This window comes from Apodemus sylvaticus, chromosome X (assembly GCF_947179515.1).
Source record: "Apodemus sylvaticus chromosome X, mApoSyl1.1, whole genome shotgun sequence".
NCBI classification, from domain to species: domain Eukaryota; kingdom Metazoa; phylum Chordata; class Mammalia; order Rodentia; family Muridae; genus Apodemus; species Apodemus sylvaticus.
In genome coordinates this window covers 27,536,711-27,561,652 of record NC_067495.1, presented here as the reverse complement: position 1 = coordinate 27,561,652, position 24,942 = coordinate 27,536,711, and the positions used below count along the sequence as shown (strand labels likewise).

General features: G+C 40.7%; 1 protein-coding gene across 2 annotated transcripts in view; it reads left to right on the top strand.

Annotated features, from left to right (window-relative positions):
* Window positions 1-24,942, top strand: part of Pir (pirin) — a 118,715-nt gene that overhangs the window by 25,319 nt on the left and 68,454 nt on the right. The window contains exons 4-6 of one of the 2 annotated variants that reach the window (XM_052171653.1): window positions 4,472-4,555; window positions 8,406-8,612; window positions 23,373-23,447. In XM_052171653.1, the coding sequence (XP_052027613.1) occupies window positions 4,472-4,555; window positions 8,406-8,612; window positions 23,373-23,447 (366 nt within the window). The remainder of the gene's footprint in view (window positions 1-4,471; window positions 4,556-8,405; window positions 8,613-23,372; window positions 23,448-24,942) is intronic. The other variant, XM_052171654.1, reaches the window with a different exon arrangement.

The window sequence follows — 24,942 nt, the reverse complement described above, 5'->3', positions numbered from 1 at the left end:
TAATCACAGGATGAAATTTCATTTGATGAATTTATAAGTAGTGTTATATCTGACTCCTTTACCATGTAATTATTATCACTTTATGACCTTTTGACTAAGATCTAATGTAAAATATGATAATTGTCATTCTTTGTCCTGCCAAATCTTTCATACATATATTAAATCTCAGATTAGACACTATCTTGCCTAAGTAACTTTTTAGGTTAGCATACAAAATAGGAGATTCATCATGGCATCTGCATACATGTGCATCATTTCACTTTGTATTCAAATTTTCCTTTCCCCAACTACTACGCGGCATGTGAGTGGAAAAGGGAGTACTGGGGTGCTCCCTGCATACATGCAGGGAAGGAGCACTGCTAGATTTGGAGAGGAGTGAGGAAAGAAAGAATACACCAAAACAAAGTGGTATAAAAATGCCATAAGAAGCCAGGCAGTGGTGGCACATGACTTTAATCCCAGCACTTGGAAGGCAGGAAGATTTCTGAGTTCGAAGCCAGCCTGGTCTACAAAGAGAGTTCTAGGACAAACCCTGTCTTGAAAAACAAAACAAAACAAAACAAAACAAAATGCCATGAGAAAAAAACTGTTCATTTGTATGCTAATGAGAGCACACACACAACACACACATGATCACCCCCTCCTCACACATAGATACATAAATCAAAAAATAACTGCAAGACAGGAAGCACTGAGAGAGAGAGAGAGAGACAGAGAGAGAGACAGAGGGGGGGGGGAGAAAGTGCTGTTGCTCATATCCCTTCTATATATTCATGGATGCCACCTAGCAGTATCCTGCCACCATGTTTAGGGTGTCCCAGCGTCCATATGGTGGCTGTCAACCGCCATAACTCCAGTTCCACAGGAGCATATGTCCTCTCAAGCCTCCGGCAGCACCCAAGCATGCCCAGGGTGCAGAGGCATGCATGCAGGCAAAACACCCATACACATGTAAGTGATGATGCCGATGGAGTATCTCATAGATACTAAAAACTTCATAAATATTTTCTCATTTCATACTGCTTGGGGATATGTTTTGGCCTTCTTTTTAAAAATATATTTTCATTCTTTTTTTGTGTGTGGTTTTACAGAGTAAAGATTTAGGGAGTTGGCAAAAGTTGTTAATTTAGGAGGTTGGCAGAAAGAATAATCCATTTGTAAGCTCTGATTTTTAAATAAAGAAGGTCTTTTATTTGATTTAGTATATTTGAATGAAAATTAAAATCCCAACAGTAAACATTGGGATTTTAATCAGAGATTTCATTTTTCAAGTTCACTCATATAATAATAATGGTTAATGGCAACGTTAAGTAAAATTCCAAAATTAAAAAGGATAATCACATTAAGGGTTAAAGAAAATACTGAGGGAGCTGGCATATGAAAAATGCATCCAGTTATGAGCATGTCCTTGGTTGTTGCTGTTAAGCCTGCAATGGGTCGTTAGCAGAGAACTATCACGTACCTTTCACAATTGCTTAGGCTGAATGGTAATATTTTCAGGAGTCAGGAGGTGTGCGCAAATTGTCCAATTTACATAAAGCACGAAAAGAGAGCCTGGTATTGTGATCATGACTCATTTTAAACCTCCAGTACTAACTTGAATATTTCCTATAAAAATATGACCATGTCTTTGAAGTAATTAAATGTTGTATGTCTTTGATGTCTCTTTAATCTTTCTTCTCTGATTTGCTTACAAGACCTTTAAAAAAGAGAATATTAGAGTTGGGCTTTTTCTTTTGATAAAATAATGAAATGAGAGGCCCATTAGAATGCTTCTGGTTTGGGAGATTTTTGTACTCTGTACAAAATGCCCACCATTGCTGAAATCTAATTTTCAAATTCTTTTGTCTAGATCACAGTAGCAAATAGAACACTGTAAAGACAGAAATGTTTTTATAGTCTCCACTGTTGCTTATAGCAGCTGTTAGCTACAGGAGGCTATTGAGCACTCGCAGTATGGCTAGTGCAGCTGATGAGCTGACTTTACATTCTATTCATTTAAGTGAATTTGAGCAGCTGCATGTGGCTACTGGCCCTCTATGGGACATACAGCCTTTCTCTCCAGTTTTCGATTTACTATGGACATGGGTCTGAAAATGTGAGCATGCACACACTTGTGTGAATATGGCCTTGCTGTCTGCGGACGAAGACCTGAATCTGGGAGCACTGACTTTAATTGGAAATTGTTTGACCTACATCATAAACAGTTTTGAGTGCCCACTGAGACTGTGTGCCTGCGTGTCAGGAATGTTTCCTTTGAGTTTCCTGCTATAGCCAAGACCAAGTTTACGTTCACCTGAGCTTCAGGCCTGGCTGTGGGAGACCCATCCTGAACGTTCCTGGGCCTTCAGGGTAAGTGTTGCTTTACCTGGCTGTGGGCATTGGCATTACCAGACTGCACCTCCTTGGAGGATGGGACATAGTGAAAGTCCCTCAAAGGCATGGTGTAGATAGTAAAGCTACCTGTCACATAGTCATTCTCTTAAGTTGCTCTCCTGTCTTAGATCTCCTAACAGCAAGTTTTTGGTGGAAAAAATTTGAACAGATCTCCTGGTTCTGTTCAATATAGTTTAATAAAGTGCGGCAAACCAAAGGAACCCAATCCTTTGCTTTGCCGCACTTTATTAAACTATAATGTGACAATTGCACACACTTCAGTGTTATAATGCTTGCCTGTATTGAAGTGTTTTGATGCATGAAATATTATAGAATGATTATCACCTCACAAGGTTATCATGTGTGTATTCATGTATGTACACGTGTAGAGGCCAGAAACCAACCTTGGGTGTGTTGTTCTTTGGGAATTGTCTATCTTTCTTAGAGACATGGTCTCTCACTGGCTTTGATCGTTGGCCAGTGAACCCCAGGGGTCTATCTATCTTTACTTCCCCAGCACTGGGATTACAAGCATCTATCATGCCTGGCTGGTTTGCATTGGGTTGTAAGGAGCAAACTCAGGTCCTTGAAATTTCATGGAATGCATATCACCAACTGAGCCATCTCTCCAGCCTCACCATATCAAATGCAATATTATTAATTCTAATCTCATGTTGTGCATTGGACCTCAAGAACTTATCATCTAACTGTGGGCCCTTGACCTACATTTCCATATTTCTCCCATTCCAGTTCCTAGTAGGAAACCCTCCTGTCTCAATTTCTATGGGAGATCAGGCAGTAATTGTCATTTCCTGTCTGTCTTATTTCATGTAATGTAACATCTTTCAGCTTATCTATACTGTAAACAATAACAGTGTATTTTCCCCTTGTAAGGCTTTGTATCTTCCCCCATGTTCAAGATCTATTCATTTGTTTTTAGACAGCTAAACTGATTTCATAGTGTGGCTATTGTAAGTACTATACTCTAAGTATTATAAGCAAGTACTACAGTAAACATTAGTTTGTTGGTATGTCTTTCCTTTGATGACTTGATTTGTTTTGGGTCTGTATTGAGGATTAAGAAAGTGGTATGACATGGTAATTCTATTTCTAGTTTTTTTTTTAAATAAATTTCATTCTGTTTTCTATGGTAGCTAGAGCAGTTTACTTCTCACCAGTGGTATATAAGGGTCCCCCCTTCTCATATTCTTTTTGAATAATCACTGAGGTTTTGAATTTGATAGTATGTACCTATCAGGTGTGAGGTGATGTCTCATTGTGTTTTTGATTTGTGTTTTTCTGATTAGTTATGGTGAGCATTTCTTCCCATAGTTGCTAGCCATTTGCATTTTTCTTTGGCAAAATGTCTAGTCATATCCTTCGTCCATTATTTTAATAGAAAAGCCAACTTGACCCAAATGAAATGCCAAACGTGTTGAGCAGGTCTTAACTACAATTAGAATTGTGATTAAAACCATGCTAATGTTTACTTATAAGGGATTAAACTTTGTAGTATGCATAGATGCTAATTTGGGGAAATGCACAAGCATCCTTGGGCATATGTGGGGCTAGACACTTGAGATTCTTGCTTATTTTCATTGATCTTTGAAAATTAAATGATGTGGTAGAAATAATTCCAGACTCAGTTTTCTCCAGCGCTCTTGCTACTATATTCACTAAAACAGGTACCATATGGAAGTTATGGTGTTAAGTTGGCGGAGGGAGGACATGAATTATTTATTCTGCAGATCTCTCCTTCTATATGCGAATTAATTTCTAAACTTTAGGGAGTTAATTGTTATAGAAGATTTTTTCAGGAGCCTTTCTCTGAATTGATTAGATAAATTAGATAAACAACTCAGTCTTTTTATTATTTGATTTTCAGTGTGTATCTTATTAAAATAAATTTTTGCCATTTTACCATCAAAGAAAAGAAAAGCAACTTGAAATAGGAAGAATGTTTTACAAACTAAGATAGTGTTTAATATATGAAATAAATATGGAATTGACACAAATCAAAAATAAAGAACCCAAACAATCTGATTTTACAGTAGTCAAAGAATCAACTTTTTCTTCTGTTTTTTTTTTTTTTAAGGTGTCTTATCTTCTGGAAGGGGGCAGCATGGCCCATGAAGACTTTTGTGGACATGTTGGTAAAATGAACCCAGGAGACCTACAGGTACTGCCATGACAGGGGATTGCTGATTGGTTAACAATCTTAGGTTTTGTGTATACTTTTCCAGTACTTTAACCCTCTCTCCCACTTCTCTCTCACTCTCATACCTCTGATTTCTCCAGTCTTAGTTTCTTTTCTGTTGCTATAACAAAACACAAAAGCATCTTAAAGGAAAAAGAGTTGGTTTTAGTTCACAGTTCATGGTATTACTGGGGTGTGTGTGGGGGGGGGACAGGGATCTCTTTTGCTGGTTTTTAGTTACATTGATAAAGAATTTAAAAACAGACTCAGAACTAGCATCTATAGGTGTTTAGGGGGAAAACCAACAGTGCAGGCAAGCTGTGAAAGATGGAGGTGGAGGAGCTGAGAGAAAAATCATGTCTTTTTAAGTGAGGGCCTCAGAAACTCATCATGTTCAGCAGTGGAGGTTGGCAAGTAGCTGCTTGTTTGAAGGCGAGAGGAGCCTCAGAGAAAGAGTGCAAAAGTCCAGAGTATTGGGAAAGCATGCTTAGGTTATATCCAAATAAGTGGTAGAAGGAAAGAAAAGGAACGTTGTCTTGGAGTTGGAACTCAAGAAGTGGGTAAGCGTTGTACTGAGGGAGGGGCTTCTCATTATCTCATTGAGGGGATACTTAATTCCTCCAATCTCTTTAGCCTGACTTTTGGTGAATTAGCTTTCTTGAGCAGTGGTCTTGTGGCAGGCCCAATTGGATTAATTCTTAAGGGAGGAAAACCAGTATGCAATGTTCTTTAAGATGATCAGAATGCCATGTCTCCATCCAAGGTAAAACTCAGATGCTATTCTTTTGCTGGGAGGATGTACCTTTCCCTTATTGGGTCTCAACAAACCTCCACCTTGTCACAGAGTATTTTAAGGTGGGTCAAAACTCATGCTTTTCTTCATGCAGTCTTACCTTGCAGAAAACAGTTGTTTGGGGTCCAAAGCTGACCATGAAGATCTCTTCTGTTTTTTCCAAGGGTACTGTCTAGCTACACAAGAAAGGTATAGTCCACCATGGCAGGGAACGCAAGGCTCCTAGAGCTTGAAGCAGCTAGTCAGGTCACATCTATAATCAAAAACAGAGAGAAATGAATGGATATCATTCTATTTCATACCGTTCAGGATACCTTGCTAAGAGCATAGTCCTACCTCCATCAAGATGGTCATGATCCATCAGTTATTACAATCAAGATAATCCCCCACAGCAGTGCGGAGGCCTGCCTCCCAGGTGATTCCAGATTCCATCAGGCTAAGAACACTAGCAGTCATAGCCTTCTTTTGGTGGATTCTTCCATTCTGGCTGGAAACCAACACAGATCTCTCACATGTTCTCTTATGTTTTTCTTGGCCCCTCCATCACTCGTGTGTGTGTGTGTGTGTGTGTTGGTTGCTGGGGATCAAATAAAATCTTCAAATCTTTATTACACTTCTTTGTTTATTTGTATCTATGTACATGTAAGTACATGCTAGAACACATATCTAGATGTCAGAGGATAACTTATGGGAGTTGGTTCTCTCCTTCTAGCAAAGTGGGTCCCAAGGATTGAACTCAAGTTGCCAGGCTTGGCAGCCAGTGCTTTTTACCCTTGGAGCCATCTCACCATGCCAGTCAGTTTTTAGTTACTTGCCTAGTCTTCATTTTGTTGTTGTTTGGTTTGTTTTTACGTTTCTCCAAGTGTAATCAAGAGTTACTCTCCAAATTGTCATTTCTTCCCCAATTCACAGAAGTCGTGGTTGATTTGTCTGCATCTTCCCCTTGAACCTGCATTGAAGCTATTCAGGAAGTGATTGCTTATAATGTTCTCACTGCCAAAGTCAGCAGTTGAAGACCATTTCAATTCAGTCTTTCTTGATTTATGTTCTGCATTTGTGGCAATTCATTATTTATGTTTCAGTTCATTTGCATGGTTCGATGTTGTCACTTAACACAATAACCCAGGGTTAGGCAAGGTGGCACACACATTTATCCCAGCACTCAGGGCAGAGGCAGGTGGATCTCTGTGAGTTTGAAGCCAGGCTGGTTTACATAGTGAGTTTCAGCATAGGCAGGGTAACATAGCAAGACCCTATCTGGAAAAAAAAAAAAAAGCCCAAACTCAAACTGTGTGTCATAGTGCTTTTGTGTGTGATATGTTATAATTTAAATCCCCTGTAACTGCTTAGATCATTTTGGATCCCTCCAATAGAAGGTTCAGTCAGTCTTTTCAGACAGAATGGAAAGAAATGTAGTGGTTTTCTTTCAGGTCCTCATACTTAGCCCTGGCTGCTGTTTCTTTTGTATGGGTTCCTCCTCCTATTTCTTTCCCCTGGTCCGTGCTTCCTTTGGGTTTCAGCCAAATGAATGAACCCTCAGGAAAGGCAACTTGAGCCACCTCATGTGCGCTGCTAGGACTCTTGTCATTCTTCACAGTATCACCAAGCACAGGGATAATGACACCAAGTAGTTTGAATAGCTGTGTTGGTTTTTTTTTTCCCTGTACAAGGGAACGGTGGAAGATGGTGCTGCTGGCCCTCTTCAGAGTACACGGGGTGACAGTTCCTGTGTATCCACACACAACATCCCATCTGTGCATGGTTGCCTGGTCTCTCTCAGAGGCTCTTCTTGGTCACTATTGGATGCCAAGTGGAGTCTAGATATTTCAGTAGGCCCTGTCTTCTGTGCAGTGATTCTGAAGTCTATCTACATGGTTCCCAGTGGGTCCCAGGCCTCTGCAGCGGTAACTTGCTCATGAACAAACACTCTCTGCCTTTTCCCTTTGCCCTGGTTTGCTTTCTGTATCCCCTTCCAACTAAACGCCCTGCACATGGGTCCTTGTTTCATGGTCTTGTATGGGTGAATGCAAGCAAAAACAATCAGAAAATGTATCTATCATGTTCCAACTCTGTATCATCAGTGTCTGTGGCTAGTGCTCTCAAATATGGCCTAACAGCCAGAGGCATCAACTGATTCTCTCAGTGGTGAGGGCTCCATTATTATAATTGTATGCCCAGAGGTACAAGCTTACCATTTCCAGGTTAGGGGATGCTGAGGGCTTTCCCAAGTCTAGCTAGTCTCACATACACATTCCTCAGCCGGTGGACACGTTAGCTACTGATGTCTCATTGGTACATTCCTCCCTGGGAATTGCACTCTGTGTCAAGAATTTGACTCTCCCAAAGTTGTGCTTCCTACTCAGGAACAATCCTGATTACTCTTTGCTGATTTCAGGACAATCTTGAAAACTGATCCCAACTCCACATCTCCCTATTGGGTTGGCTAGGCCTGGAATATAATTACATTGTTGCCTGCAATCTCCCTTGCCCAGTACTGCTTTTTGCTTTTTTTTTTTTTAAGATTTATTTATTGTGATATGTAATTACACTGTCGCTGTCTTCAGACACACCAGAAGAAGGCATCAGATCTGATTACGGATGGTTGTGAGCCACCATGCGGTTGCAGTTGCTGGGTTTTGAACTCAGGACCTTCAGAAGAGCAGTCAGTGCTCTTAACCGCTGAGCCATCTCTCAAAAAAGCCTGAGCTTTTTGTCCTTCTTAAGTCAAATCATACTCCAGTACTACCTGGCTACAACTCCTAATCTCATGGTTCAATCTGAAACTCGGGGTATCCCAGAGACGAGTCTTTCCCTTGTAGGAGTTTTAATTCTGATACTTTGATTCAAAATAAGGGAGGCTTAGGTAACTTGAAGGAATCACCAGGAACTGTTATAGACATTTGTTATTTCTTGAGATGTCCGGGCACTCTGACCACTGTCACAGATGGATGCGTCACTTTGCCATGGTGTAGCTGTTGCATAGATTTGTTAGCAGATAGATGTGTTCCATTTGGCTTCTTGTTGGTTTGGTCTTTGCAGTGGATGACTGCAGGACGAGGCATTCTGCATGCCGAAATGCCTTGCTCAGAGGAGCCAGCTCATGGCTTACAGCTGTGGGTCAATTTGAGACGCTCAGAAAAGATGGTGGAGCCTCAGTACCAGGAACTGAAAAGTGAAGAGATCCCGAAACCCACCAAAGATGGTGTGACAGTCGCTGTCATTTCAGGAGAAGCCTTGGGAATAAAGGTAAGTCATTGCTGCTGTGTGTCTCTGAAACATGAATTATATGGTGACATCGGGGTGGATCCATCTTCATCTTCATCTCTCACTGATTTTATCATAACATCTGTCCCAGCAGACAGACTTGCTTCATAGATATCAGAATACGACCAACTTAAAGGGACCCAGAAATTTTTGCTGTGTGCAAACTCATTGCATTGGAACATTTATAAGAAATTATGCTCATATGAAGAAATACATGTTCAGATTTACCCTATTAACATTTTTTAGTCCAGTTTAATACTTTGAATCCTAACTCCTTGCTACTGCAAAGTTACTGCTTTTAATAGACAAACAAAAAAAGGAACTAATTTCACTCCATAAAGATTCATGCAAGTGATTTATGTCCCTCTTAGTGAACAAGGAAAGCATATGACAGGATTACATGGTTTTAAGACAAAATTAACTGTTGGGGCTGGAGAGATGGCTCAGCACTTAAGATCAGTGACCTTTGATTCCCAGCACCCACATTGAGACACAACCACCTATAACTCCAGTCCCAGTGTTCTGACCCCCTCTTCTGACTTCCATGGGCACCCACACACATGCAGACATACAAATACAAAATAAAATCTTTTTGTTTTTGTTTTTGTTTTTCTGAGACAGGGTTTCTCCGTGTAGCCCTGGCTGTCCTGGAACTCACTCTGTAGGCCAGGCTGGCCTTGAACTCAGAAATCCACCTGCCTCTGCCTCCCTGAGGGCTGGGGTTAAAGGCCGGCACCACCACTGCCTGGCTTATAAAATAAAATCTTTTTTTAACATTTTTTGTTTGATATATTTTTATTTACATTTCAAATGATTTCCCCTTTTCTGGCTCCCCACTCCCCGAAAGTCCCATAAGCCTTCTTTCCTCCCCCTATTCCCCCATCCACCCCTTCCCACTTCCCTGTTTTGGTATTCCCCTATACTGCTACACTGAGTCTTTCCAGAACCAGGCTACTCCTCCGTTCTTCTTGGACATCATTTAATATGTGGATTATGTTTTGGGTATTCCAAGTTTCTAAGCTAATATCCACTTATTAGTGAGTGCATGCCATGATTGATCTTTTGAGACTGGGTTACTTCACTTAGTATGATGTTCTCCAGCTCCATCCATTTGTCTAAGAATTTCATGAATTCGTTGTTTCTAATGGCTGAATAGTACTCCATTGTGTATATATACCACATTTTTTGCATCCATTTTCTGTTGAGGGATACCTGGGTTCTTTCCATCTTCTGGCTATTACAAATAAGGCTGCTATGAACATAGTGGAGCATGTGTCCTTATTGCATGCCAGGGAATCCTGTGGGTATATGCCCAGGAGTGGTATAGCAGGGTCCTCTGGGAGTGTCATGCCCAGATTTCTGAGGAACCGCCAGACTGGCTTCCAAAGTGATTGTACCATCATGCAATCCCACCAGCAGTGGAGGAGTGTTCCTCTTTCTCCACATCCTCATCAACACCTTCTATCTCCTGAATTCTGACTGTTATGAGGTGAAATCTCAGGGTTGTTTTGATTTGCATTTCCCTAATGATTAATGATGTTGAATATTTTTTAAGATGCTTCTCAGCCATCTGAAGTTCTTCATGTAAAAATTCTTTGTTTAGCTCTGTACCCCACTTTTTAATAGGATTATATGGTTCTTTAGGGTTTACCTTCTTGAGTTCTTTGTATATATTAGATATTAGTCGTCTGTCAGATTTAGGGTTGGTGAAGATCCTTTCCCAATCTGTTAGTTGCCGTTTTCCCCTTTTCACAGTGTCCTTTGCCTTACAGAAACTTTGTAATTTTATGAGGTCCCATTTGTCAATTCTTGATCTTAGCGCATAAGCTATTGGTGTTCTGTTCAGGAACTTTTCCCTGTGCCCATGTCCTCAAGGGTCTTCTGCAGTTTCTTTTCTATTAGTTTCAGTGTGTCAGGTTTTATGTGAAGGTCCTTGATCCACTTGGAGTTAAGCTTAGAACAAGGTGATAAAAATGGATCAATTCGCATTCTTCTGCATGCTGACCTCCAATTGAACCAGCACCATTTGTTGAAAAGGCTATCTTTTTTCCACTGGATGTTTTCAGCTCCTTTGTCAAAGATCAAGTGACCATAGGTGTGTGGGTTCATTTCTGGGTCTTCAATCCTATTTCATTGATCCACTTGCCTGATATTGTACCAATACCATGCAGTTTTTATCACTATTGCTCAGTAGTAATGTTTGAAGTCTGGGATACTGATTCCTCCAGAAGTTCTTTTACTGTTGAGAATAGTTTTAGCTATCCTGGTTTTTTTGTTATTCCAGATGAATTTGAGAATTGCTCTTTGTAACTCTATAAAGAACTGAGTTGGGATTTTGATGGGTATTGCGTTGAGTCTATAGATTGCTTTTGGCAACATGGCCATTTTAACTAATCCTGCCAATCCATGAGCATAGAAGATTTTCATTTTCTGAGGTCTTCTTTGATTTCCTTCTTCAGAGATCTGAAGTTCTTGTCGTATAGGTCTTTCACTTGTTTGGTTAGAGTCACCCCAAGATACTTTATGCTGTTTGTGGCTAATGTGAAGGGTGTCATTTCCCTAATTTCTTTCTCAGTGTGCTTATCCTTTGAGTATAGAAAGGCTACTAATTGGCTTGAGTTCATTTTGTAATCAGCCACTTTGCTGAAGTTGTTTATCAGCTGTAGGAGTTCTCTGGTAGAGTTTTTTGGGTCACTTAAGTATACTGTCATATCATCTGCAAATAGTGATAGTTTGACTTCTTCCTTTCCAGTTTGTATCCCTTTGACTTCCTTATGTGGTCTAATTGCTCTAGCTAGGACTTCAAGAACTATATTGAAAAGATATGGAGAGAGAGAACAGCCTTGTCTAGTCCCTGATTTTAGTGGGATTGCTTCAAGTTTCTCTCTGTTTAGTTTGATGTTGGCTACCGGTTTGCTGTATATTTCTTTAATGATGTTTAGGTATGGGCCTTGAATTCCTGTCCTTTCCAAGACTTTTAGCATGAAAGGATGCTGAATTTTGTCAAATGCCTTTTCAGCATCTAATGAAATGATCATGTGGTTTTTTTTTTCTTTGAGTTTGTTATGTAGTGGATTGCATTGATGGGTTTCCTTATATTGAACCATCCCTGCATCCCTGGGATGAAGCCTACTTGATCATGGTGGATGATCATTTTGATGTGTTCTTGGATTCGGTGGGCAAGAATTTTATTGAGTATTTTTGCATCGATATTCATAAGGGATATTGGCCTGAAATTCTCTTTCTTTGTTGGATCTTTGTGTGGTCTTGGTATCAGCGTAATTGTGGCTTCATAGAATGAGTTGGGCACTGTTCCTTCTGTTTCTATTTGGTGGTATAGTTTGAAGACTATTGGTGTTAGGTCTTCTTTGAAGGTCTGATAGAATTCTGCACTAAAACCATTAGGTACTGTGCTCTTTTTTGGTTGGAAGGCTGTCTATGACCCCTTCTATTTCTTTAGGGGTTATGGGTCTGTTTAGATGATCTATTTGATCCTGATTTAATTTTGGTATTTGGTATCTGTCTAAGAAATTGTCCATTTCCTCCAGATTCTCCAGCTGTGTTGTGTAAAGGCTTTTGTAGTAGGATCTGATATTTTTTTTGAATTTCCTCAGTTTCTGTTGTTATATCTCCCTTTTAATTTCTAATTTTGTTAATTTAGATACTGTCTCTGTGCCCTTTGGTTAGTCTGGCTAAGGGTTTATCTATCTTGTTGATTTTTTTCAAAGAACCAGTTCCTGGTTTTGTTGATTCTTCTTAGTTTCTACTTGATTGATATCAGCCCTGAGTTTGATGATTTCCTCTCTTCTTCTCCTCCTGGGTAAATTAGCTTCTTTTTGTTCCAGGGCTTTCAGTTGTTCTGTTAAGCTTCTAGTGTATGCTCTCTCCAATTTCTTTTTGGAGGCACTCAAAACTATAAGTTTTCCTCTTAACACTGCTTTCATTGTGTCCCATAAATTTGGGTATGTTGTGCCTTCATTTTTGTTAAATTCTAAAAGTCTTTGATTTCTTTCTTTCTTCTTTGACCAAAGTATCATTGAGTAGAGTATTGTTCAGTTTCCATGTGTATGTGGACTTTCTGTTGTTTTTGTTGTTATTAAGTACTGCTTTTACTCCATCGTGATCTGATAGGAGGCATGGGATTATTTCGATCTTCTTATATTTGTTGAGGTTTGTCTTGTGACCAGCTATATTATCGATTTTATGAGGTGCTGAGAAAAAGGTATATTCTTTTGCTTTGGGATGAAAAGTTCTATATATATCTGTTAAATACAATTCGTCCAAAACTTCAATTAGTTTCACTGTCTCCCTGTTTAGTTTCTGTTTTCCTGATCGGTCCATTGAGGAGAGTGGGGTGTTGAAGTCACCCACAATTATTGTGTTAGGTGCAATGTGTGCTTTGAGCTTTATTAAAGTTTCTTTTATGAATGAGGGTGCCCTTGCATTTGGCGCATAGATGTTCAGGACTGAGAGTTCTTCTTGGTGGATTTTTCCTTTGAACAGCAAGAAGCGTCCTTCCATGTCTCTTTTGATGACATGAGGTTAAAAGTTAATTTTATCTGATATTAGAATGGCAGCTCTGGCTTGTTTCTTGAGACCATTTGCTTGTAGAATTGTCTTCCAGCCTTTTACTCTAAGGTAGTTTTTGTCTTTGATACTGAGGTGTGCTTCCTGTGTGCAGCAAAATGTAGGGTCCTGTTTATGTAACCAGTCTGTTAGTCTATGTCTTTTTATTGGGGAACTGAGTCCATTGATGTTAAGAAATATTAAGGAGTAGTGATTATTGCTTCCTATCATTTTTGATGTTAATTTTATACTTGTGTGGTTATCTTCTTTTGGGTTTGATGAAAGAAGGTAATTATCCTTCTTTTTCCAGGGTATAGTTTCCCTCCCGTGTATTGGTGTTTTCCCTCTATTATTCTTTGTAGGGCTGGGTTTGTGGAAAGATATTGTGTAAATTTGGTTTTGTCATGGAATGTCTTGGTTTCTCCATCTATAGTGATTGAGATTGGGTATAGTAGTCTTGGCTGGCACTTGTGTTCTCTTAGAGTCTGCATGAGCTCTGCCCAGGATCTTCTAGCTTTCATTGTCTCTGGTGAGAAGTCTGGTGTAATTCTGATCGGTCTTCCTTTATATGTTACTTGCCCTTTTTCTCTTACTGCCTTGAATATTCTTTCTTTGTTTAGTACCTTTGGGGTTTTGATTATTACATGACAGGAGGTATTTCTATTCTGGTCCAGTCTGTTTGGAGTTCTGTAGGCTTCTTGTATATTCATGAGCATCTCTCTCTTTAGGTTAGGGAAGTTTTCTTCCATAATTTTGTTGAAGATATTTGCTGGCCCTTTAAGTTGTAAATCTTCACTCTCATCAATGCCTATAATCCTTAGGTTTGGCTTTCTCATTGTGTCCTGGATTTCCTGGATGTTTTGGGTTACAAGCTTTTTGGATTTTGCATTTTCTTTGACTCTTGAGTCCATGGTTTCTATGGTATCTTCGGCATCTGAGATTTTTTCTTCTATCTCTTATATTCTGTTGTTCATATTTGCATCTAAGGCCCCTGATTTTTTTTTGTGTGTTTAATTCTTTTTTTTTATTATTATTCGATATAATTTATTTACATTTCAAATGATTTCCCCTTTTCTAGCCCCCCCACTCCCCGAAAGTCCCGCAAACCCCCTTCTCTTCCCCTGTCCTCCCACCCACCCCTTCCCACTTCCCCGTTCTGGTTTTGCTGAATACTGTTTCACTGAGTCTTTCCAGAACCAGGGGCCACTCCTTTCTTCTTGTACCTCATTTGATGTGTGGATTATGTTTTGGGTATTCCAGTTTTCTAGGTTAATATCCACTTATTAGTGAGTGCATACCATGAGTCACCTTTTGAGTCTGGGTTACCTCACTTAGTATGATATTCTCTAGCTCCATCCATTTGCCTAAGAATTTCATGAATTCATTGTTTCTCATGGCTGAATAGTACTCCATTGTGTAGATATACCACATTTTTTGCATCCACTCTTCTGTTGAGGGATACCTGGGTTCTTTCCAGCATCTGGCAATTACAAATAGGGCTGCTATGAACATAGTAGAACATGTATCCTTATTACATGGTGGGGAGTCTTCTGGGTATATGCCCAGGAGTGGTATAGCAGGATCTTCTGGAAGTAAGGTGCCCAGTTTTCGGAGGAACCGCCAGACTGATTTCCAGAGTGGTTGTACCAATTTGCAACCCCACCAGCAGTGGAGGAGTGTTCCTCTTTCTCCACACCCTCTCCAACACCTGCTGTCTCCTGAATTTTTAATCTTAGCCATTCTGACTGGTGTAAGATGAAATCTTAGGGTTGTTTTGATTTGCATTTCCCTAATGACTAATGAAGTTGAGCATTTTTTAAGATGCTTCTCCGCCATCCGAAGTTCTTCAGGTGAGAATTCTTTGTTTAACTCTGTACCCCATTTTTTAATAGGGTTGTTTGGTTTTCTGGAGTCTAACTTCTTGAGTTCTTTATATATATTGGATATTAGCCCTCTATCTGATGTAGGATTGGTGAAGATCTTTTCCCAATTTGTTGGTTGCCGATTTGTCCTCTTGATGGTGTCCTTTGCCTTACAGAAACTTTGTAATTTTATGAGGTCCCATTTGTCAATTCTTGCTCTTAGAGCATATGCTATTGGTGTTCTGTTCAGAAACTTTCTCCCTGTACCGATGTCCTCAATGGTCTTCCCCAGTTTTTTTTCTATTAGCTTCAGAGTGTCTGGCTTTATGTGGAGGTCCTTGATCCATTTGGATTTGAGCTTAGTACAAGGAGACAAGGATGGATCAATTCGCATTCTTCTGCATGCTGACCTCCAGTTGAACCAGCACCATTTGTTGAAAAGGCTATCTTTTTTCCATTGGATGTTTTCAGCCTCTTTGTCGAGGATCAAGTGGCCATAGGTGTGTGGATTCATTTCTGGATCTTCAATCCTGTTCCATTGATCCTCCTGCCTGTCACTGTACCAATACCATGCAGTTTTTAACACTATTGCTCTGTAGTATTGCTTGAGGTCAGGGATACTGATTCCCCCAGATTTCCTTTTGTTGCTGAGAATAGTTTTAGCTATCCTGGGTTTTTTGTTGTTCCAGATGAATTTGATAATTGCTCTTTCTAACTCTGTGAAGAATTGAGTTGGGATTTTGATGGGTATTGCATTGAATCTGTATAGTGCTTTAGGCAAAATGGCCATTTTAACTATATTGATTCTGCCGATCCATGAGCATGGGAGGTTTTCCCATTTTTTTGAGGTCTTCTTCCATTTCCTTCTTCAGAGTCTTGAAGTTCTTGTCATACAGATCTTTCACATGTTTGGTAAGAGTCACCCCAAGATACTTTATACTGTTTGTGGCTATTGTGAAGGGGGTCATTTCCCTAATTTCTTTCTCAGCCTGCTTATCCTTTGAGTATAGGAAGGCCACTGATTTGCTTGAGTTGACTTTATAACCTGCCACTTTGCTGAAGTTGTTTATCAGTTGTAGGAGCTCTCTAGTGGAGTTCTTTGGGTCACTTAGGTAGACGATCATGTCATCTGCAAATAATGATAGTTTGACTTCTTCCTTTCCAATTTGTATCCCTTTGACCTCCTTATGTTGTCGAATTGCCCGAGCTAGTACCTCAAGTACAATATTGAAAAGATAAGGAGAAAGGGGGCAGCCTTGTCTGGTCCCTGATTTCAGTGGGATTGCTTCAAGTTTCTCTCCATTTAGTTTGATGCTGGCTACCGGTTTGCTGTATATTGCTTTTACTATGTTTAGGTATGGGCCTTGAATTCCTGTTCTCTCCAAGACTTTAAGCATGAAGGGATGCTGATTTTGTCAAATGCTTTTTCAGCATCCAATGAAATGACCATGTGGTTTTGTTCTTTGAGTTTGTTTATGTAGTGGATTGTATTGATGGATTTCCGTATATTGAACCAACCCTGCATTCCCGGGATAAAGCCTACTTGATCATGGTGGATGATCGTTTTGATGTGTTCTTGGATTCGGTTGGCAAGAATTTTATTGAGTATTTTTGCATCGATGTTCATAAGGGAAATTGGTCTGAAGTTCTCTTTCTTTGTTGGATCTTTGTGTGGCTTTGGTATCAGCGTAATTGTGGCTTCATAGAAGGAATTGGGTAGTGTTCCTTCTGTTTCTATTTTGTGGAATAGTTTGAAGAGTATTGGTGTTAACTCTTCTTTGAAGGTCTGGTAGAATTCTGCACTGAAGCCATCTGGTCCTGTGCTTTTTTTGGTTGGAAGACTTTCTATGACTCCTTCTATTTCTTTAGGCATTATGGGACTGTTTAGATGGTCTAGTTGGTCCTGATTTAATTTTGGTATTTGGTATCTGTCAAGGAAATTGTCCATTTCCTCCAGATTCTCCAGTTGTGTTGAGTATAGGCTCTTGTAGTAGGATCTGATGATTTTTTGGATTTCCTCAGTTTCCGTTGTTATATCTCCCTTTTCATTTCTAAGTTTGTTAATTTGGATACTTTCTCTGTGCCCTTTGGTCATTCTGGCTAAGGGTTTATCTATCTTGTTGATTTTCTCAAAGAACCAGCTCCTCGTATTGTTGATTTTTTGTATGGTTCTCTTTGTTTCTACTTGATTGATTTCGGCCCTGAGTTTGATGATTTCCTGCCTTCTACTCCTCCTGGGCGAAATAGCTTCTTTTTGTTCCAGGGCTTTCAGGTGTGTCATTAAGCTGGTAATGTATGCTCTCTCCATTTTCTTTTTGGAGGCACTCAGGGCTATGAGTTTTCCTCTTAGCACTGCTTTCATTGTGTCCCATAGATTTGGGTATGTTGTGTTTTCATTTTCATTGTTTTCTAAAAAGTCTTTAATTTCTTTCTTTATTTCTTCCTTGACCAAGGTATCATTGAGTAGAGTATTGTTCAGTTTCCACGTGTATGTGGGCTTTCTGTTGTTTCTGTTGCTATTGAAGACCACTTTTACTCCATAGTGATCAGATAGGAGGCATGGGATTAGTTCGATCCTCTTATATTTGTTGAGGTCTGTCTTGTGACCAATTATATGGTCGATTTTGGAGAAGGTACCATGAGGTGCTGAGAAAAAGGTATATTCTTTTGTTTTAGGATAGAATGTTCTATATATATCTGTTAAATCTAATTGGTCCAAAGCTTCAATTAGTTTCATTGTGTCCCTGTTTAGTTTCTGTTTTCCTGATCGGTCCATTAAGGAAAGTGCAGTGTTGAAGTCACCCACAATTTTGTGTTAGGTGCAATGTGTGCTTTTAGTTTTAATAAAGTTTCTTTTACAAAAGAGGGTGCCCTTGCATTTGGGGCATAGATGTTCAGGATTGACAGTTCTTCTTTTTGTATTTTTCCTTTGACCAGCAAGAAGTGTCCCTCAGGGTCTCTTTTGATGACTTTGGGTTGAAAGTCAATTTTATCTGATATTAAAATGGCTACTCCAGCTTGTTTCCTGAGACCATTTGCTTGTAAAATTGTCTTCCAGCCTTTTACTCTAAGGTAGTGTTTGTCTTTGACCCTGAGGTGTGTTTCCTGTAAGCAGCAAAATGTAGGGTCCTGTTTACGTATCCATTCAGTTAGTCTGTGTCTTTTTATTGGGGCATTAAGTCCATTGATGTTAAGAGATATTAAGGAATAGTGATTGTTACTTCCTATCATTTTTGACGTTATTTTTTAAATTTGAATGCTTAACTTCTTTTGGGTTTGATGAAAGGTTACTATCTTGCTTTTTCCAGGGTGAAGTTTCCCTCCTTGTATTGGTGTTGTCCTCCTATTATCCTTTTTAGGGCCGGGTTTGTGGATAGATATTGGGTAAACTTGGTTTTGTCATGAAATATCTTAGTTTCTCCATCTATGGTGATTGAGAGTTTTGCTGGATATAGTAGTTTTGGTTGGCATTTGTGTTCTCTTAGAGTCTGCATGAGATCTGCCCAGGACCTTCTAGCCTTCATAGTCTCAGGTGAAAAGTCTGCTGTGATTCTGATAGGTCTTCCTTTATATGTTACTTGGCCTTTTTCTCTTACTGCCTTTAGTATTCTTTCTTTGTTTAGAACATTTGGTGTTTTGATTATTATGTGACGGGAAGTATTTCTGTTCTGGTCCAGTCTGTTTGGAGTTCTGTAGGCTTCTTGTATATTCATGGGCATCTCTCTCTTTAGGTTAGGGAAGTTTTCTTCCATAATTTTATTGAAGATATTTGCTGGCCCTTTAAGTTGTAAATCTTCACTCTCCTCTATGCCTATAATCCTTAGGTTTGGTCTTCTCATTGTGTCCTGGATTTCCTGGATATTTTGGGTTACAAGCTTTTTGCATTTTGCATTTTCTTTAACTGTTGAGTCCATGGTTTCTATGGAATCTTCAGCATCTGAGATTCTTTCTTCTATCTCTTGTATTCTGTTGTTGATATTTGTATCTCTGTCCCCTGATTTCTTCCCAAGGCTTTCTATCTCCAAAGTTGTCTCCCTTTGAGTTTTCTTAGTTGTTTCTACTTCTGATTTTAGATCCTGGATGGTTTTGCTTAGCTCCTTCACTTGCATGTTTGTGTTTTCCTGTAATTCTTTAAGAGATTTTTGTGTTTTCTCTTTCATGAACTCAGCCTGTTGACCAAAGTTCTCCTGTATTTCTTTAAGAGATTTTTGTGTTTCGTCTTTCATGACCTCAGCCTGTTGAGCAAAGTTCTCCTGTATTTCTTTAAGTGTTTTTTGCATTTCCTCCTTGTTGGCTTTTGTATTCTCCTGGATTTCTTTCAATGATTTTTGTGTTTCCCTTGCAAGGGCTTCTAACTTTTGATCCATTGTCTCCTTAATTTCTTTATGTATGACCTTCATGTGTTCCTGTACCAGCATCATGACCAGTGATTTTAAATCCAAATCTTGTTTTACTGGTGTGATGGGGTATCCAGGACATGTTGGTAGAGGAGAATTGGGTTCAGATGTTGCCATATTGCCTTGATTTCTGTTAGTGACGTTCCTGCGTTTGCCTTTTGCCATCTAGATCTCACTGGTGTTAGTTTATCTTGTCAGTGCTGGACTCACCAGTGCAAGCTGCCCCTTCCCAGTTGGCCTCTGGTGCACAGCTTACCTCCTGCACTGCTTGTAGACAGTGTGCTGCTGCCCAGGCTGTTCAGATCCCAAAGCAGGCACCCGAAGGCTCCCGCTGGGGCCCGCTGGATTCACTGGAGCACCCTGACTTCTCCCAGCTGGCCGCCCGGAAGCCCAGCTAGCCACTTGCAGGACTTGGAGATGTAATGCTGCCGCCCAGACTGATCTGGATCCGGAAGCGGAGAGAGTAGAGCTAAGGGCTTCTGCCTGAGGCCTTGCCCCAGATTGTGTCTGTGGAGCAGATGGAGCCCGTGTGCACTCCCAGGGAGTGCCGATGGTGTATGCTACTGTGACCTCCCCTGTGTTCCGCTCACTCCGCTGGGCAGCCGATCTGCCAACCGGGCTGTCGCACACAAGGTTAGCCTGGCCGCCCAGTCCCTGAGTCCAGGCAAAAGCCTGGGAGGCCAAGGTCTGAGCAAAGTTCCCCTATGGCTTTGACTGTTAATTGGGTTTGCCAGGTGACTAGGATGGTGGGCGTGCGCACCCGCGCTCCCTGAAAGCGCCGGGAGAGTCTGCTTTGCTAACAATCACCTGGGCGGGTTGACTCACAGATGGCCCACCAAGCCGCCCAGTTCTTGGGGTCAGTCCTGTGCCTTTTGGGGCCTGGACCCCCGCTTTGTTAGCCTTAGGCTATGCCTGTTACAGGTCTGCCCGCCTGAGCTCTCTGTCGCCCTGCAGGCAAAATGGCGGCGGCGTGCTCACAGGCCTGGGCAAAAAACCTCCTGGTTGGGTTGGCACCCCGATTGCCCCCCGACCCGCCCAGGGCCTGGGTGCAGGCCAACGCCCGTCGGGCTCAGACCACCGCGGTGTTGGCCTCGGATTATGTTTGTGTACCTCAGTCTGTCCGATTCCTGGAGTAAGGAGCCAAGATGGATGCTCCTCTCCTGACTGGTGGGAGGCCGAGTTCTGAAGTGGCCTCCGTGCAGGAAAGGCGCCGCACAACTGCAGCTGCTTGCTGTCCGGCTGGTCAGCGAAGGTCAGTGGTCGTGGGCGCAGGGCCTAACTGGTCCCTGTGACGCCTTGGTTCCACTGCTGATGGCCCTTCAGCTGGAGCAGCCACTGCTGCCGCCGCCGCCGCCGGCCCCTGATTTTTTCCCAAGGTTTTCTATCTCCAAAGTTGTCTCCCTTTGCAATTTCTTAGTTGTTTCCACTTCTGTTTTTAGATCCTGGATGCTTTTGTTCAGTTCCTTCTCTTGCTTGTTTGTGTTTTCCTGTAATTCTTTCAGAGATTTTTGTGTTTCCTCTTTCATGACTTCTGCCTGTTGATCAAAGTTCTCCTGTATTTCTTTAAGTGATTTTTGCATTTCCTCCTTATTGGCTACTATCTTTTGACCCATATTCTCCTGAATTTCTTTAAGTGATTTTTGTGTTTCCCTTGTAAGTTCTTCTAGCTTTTGATCATTCTTCTCCTGAATGTCTTTAAGAGATTTATTTATGTCCTTCATGTGTTCCTCTAACAGCATTATGACCAGTGATTTTAAATCCAACTCTTGTTTTTCTGGTGTGTTGGGGTATCCAGGACTTGCTGTTGTTGGAGAACCGGGTTCAGATGCTGCCATAATGCCTTAGTTTCTGTTAATAAAGTTCCTACGTTTGCCTTTAGCCATCTAGTCTCACTGGTGCTAGATGGTCTTAATGTCACTGGCTAGTGATTCAACCTCCTGTGGACCTTTAAGGCTATTTCTGTGACACTGGATGCTTGGGTTTCCTCTGGCCCAGATTGCTGATTGCTCTTTTGTGCCATTGGAACCCTACTGAGTCTTGCCCCAAGCAATGTTATACTTGGGTTGTCTCAGTGAACCAGGTGCTCCTGGACTGCTCTGTCATGTAGCAAAGATAGCGGTGGAAGAGTCACTCCCTGGGCTGATCCCCACGTAGGGCACAGGCCCCATGACAGGCTGGCTGGCAGATGAACCACCTATGTGCTCAGGTTCTGGGCACAGGTACACCCGTTGAACATTTCTTTAAGTGCTTCTTAGGTATTTGAGATTCTTCTCTTCAGAATTTTCTGTTTAGTTCTGTGCCACATTTTTTAATTAGGCTGTTTGGGTTGTTGATGTCTAATTTCTTGAGTTCTTTATAAATTTTGGGTATTAACCCTCTGTGAGATGTAGGGTTGGTGAAGATCCTTTCCCAATTTATTGGCTGCCATTTGTCTTATTGACATTGTCCTTTGCCTTACAGCAGCTTTGCAGTTTCATGAGACCCCATTTATCAATTGTTGATCGTAGAGCATAAGCTATTGGTGCCCTGTTCAAGGAGTTTTCTCCTGTACCAATGAATTCAAGGCTATTTCACACTTTCTGTTCTATTCAATTTAGTGTTGAGGACCTTGATCCACTTGGATTTGAGTTTTGCACAAGGTGATTAAAATGTATCTATTTTTATCCTTCTACATCCAAACATCCAGCTAGACCAGCACCATTTGCTGAAGATGCTTTGTTTTTTCCATTGTATGGTTTGGGCTTTGTCAAAAATCAAGTGTCCATAGGTGTGTGGGTTTATTTCTGGGTCTTCAATTTGATTCCATTGATCAACGTGTCTGTTTCTGTACCAATACCATGTACTTTTTATCACTTTTGTTTTGCATCACATTAGCTGTCTTCTTTATAGAGCCCAAGACTACCTTTCCACGTAATGGTGCTGCCTGTAATGTCTGGGCCCTCCTTCATCAATTAACAATCAAGACAATCTCCCTCATACATGCCTACCGACCAATGTGGTCTGGACAATTCCTTAGTTGAACTTCCTTTCTTGGATGACTCTAGGTGGTGTCAAGTTGATAGTTTGAGGTAACATTTGGTGAATTTTGATTATATTATGTGCATGTGAGAATTATGGCTTGTCGGTGGCTACTCAATGACACACACTGCATAATTACCAGGTAGGTTTGAATTGTTGTCTGGGACCCACTGTTTGTTTGTTTGTTTGTTTTGTTTTGTTTTGTTTACCCTGCATTATAACCACACCTTTGGATTTGTTTGCATTTACTTGTGTTTCTAGTACACAGAAATAATTTAAGGGGGAAAACAGTCTTTACTCTGTTGTGCAGCTAGATATTACTTTTCTTTGAGTTTCTGTGACTGGTTTGTTTTTGTTCATTAAGTTTGGAGTTTTTCCTTTTCAGCTCTTTTTTTTTTTTTTAAGTTTCCTCTCCATTGTGAAGAGGAGAGTTAAGATCTTGTGGGCTCTTCTTTTAAAAAGCCAGAGAGTATCACTAAGGTGCCCCAGACAAGAACACAAGTGAAATTGGCAAATTTTCTCCCTACGTATTTTTTCTTCTATTACCCATTTCCAGGTCTCTGAAGTTCTAGGGACATTGAGGTAGATGTTGAAGGGTAAGAGACTCTCTCTCCACTTCAACCAAAGCACAAGACATTGGTCAAGTCTATTAAAATTGTCTGGGAGATTCTATTTAGAATACAGATGTGATGACACATGACTGAAATCCCAGTATCTGTTAGGCTGAAGCAGGGGGAATCATGAGTTTGAAACCATGCTGGGATATATAGCAAAAAACTATCCAACCTTATATCTCAAAATAATGTGTCTGTCTGTAGAAAAAAAGAGAAATCAAAGTGGTGAGTTACTAAATAAGCAAAGCCATCAATTGTCCTGCTATGTGTCTGCTTCACTCCTAGGATGCCGAGCACTGGTGGCAAAGTTCCCCGGGGAAGGCAATTGGACATAGGGGGTCCCAGCCCATATTTCCTCAGGTGAGAACAGCTGGAGACTGAGATGGGGACCTCAAGGAGTTGAGAACAGGTTGTCCCAGGGTATATCCTACATGCCAGGCAGGAAAGGGGTGACTTAGTCCAAGATAAGGTGGAATCCAGTTTAGTTCTGAGTGAGTGCTGAAAGTACCAAAGGCTGAAAGAGAGAAGGTCTTCTCCAGGAGATTTAAGCAAGACTCTTTACAACAAAGGCTTCCCCCAGTGGCAATCCTTGATGAAGGAGATGGTCCTTGCTTGTCTAAATTGTTTTATTTTTATGGTGGATATGAACATATCTGTCTTACTCAGGGTGAACCAGGGATTAAATATCTTCTTCAGGAAGGGATGACTAGGAAGGGAAACTCATTGGCTAAACACTTGGGACCTATCTAGATACCTCATTAGCATGCAGAACTCTAGGTTTTATGCTACAAGACTGGTTGTCACGGTCCTCTCAGGGGGTGTCATGGTTACTTGTTCCGGGACAGGTAGAGCCTGGTAAGGAGCTGTTTGTGCCCTACAAGCAATATCATAAATTCTTAGGGTTTTCAATGGTGTTTCATTTATAGAAAAGTCAAGGAAGTTTGAGCTTGAAGTCCATTCCAGTTATAGAGATGGGCATTTTAAAGCACATCCAAGCTACAGACTATATGATGTTGCAATTTTAACCGATGCTTAGAGACCAGAAGGAATGTTTTGCTTTTGTGAAATGATGTGCTGGTAGGTGCTGGCCTTCCTTATTTCATTTTGTTGAATAAAATTTCTGAAGTATATTATATTCCCCAGAGTAAATAATCAGTCCTTATTTTGAGAATATTTTCTTTCTTTCTTTCTTTTTTTTGTTTTTTGTTTGTTTGTTTGTTTTTTTTCGATACAATGTTTCTCTGGGTAGCCCTGGCTGTCCTGGAACTCACTCCGTAGACCAGGCTGGCCTCGAACTCAGAAATCCGCCTGCCTCCACCTCCCAAATGCTGGGATTAAAAGAGTGTGCCACCAATGCCTGGCCGAGTGTTTTCTTTCTCCTTTTCTTTTCTTTTCTTTTCTTTTCTTTTCTTTTCTTTTCTTTTCTCTTCTCTTCTCTTCTCTTCTCTTCTCTTCTTTTCTTTTCTTTTCTTTCTCTTTCTCTTTCTCTTTTTCTTTTCTCCTTTCTTTCTTTCTTTCTTTCTTTCTTTCTTTCTTTCTTTCTTTCTTTCTTTCTTTCTTTCTTTCTTTCTTTCCTTCTTATGTGCAGTATTCTGCCTCCATGTATGCCTTCAGGCAAGAAGAGGGTACCAGATCCCATTATAGATGATTATGAGCCAGCACATGGTTGCTAAGAATTGAACTAAGGACCTATGGAAGAGCAGCCAGTGCTCTTAATCTCTGAGCCATCATCTCTCCAGCCCTTGAAAGTATTTTTATAAGAACCTATTGGAACCTTGAGAAGCACTGATTTTCTAGAAGCACTTCTGGTCCATGCTTTCCTGTATGGACAGACCAGGTGATGCACCTCATCATG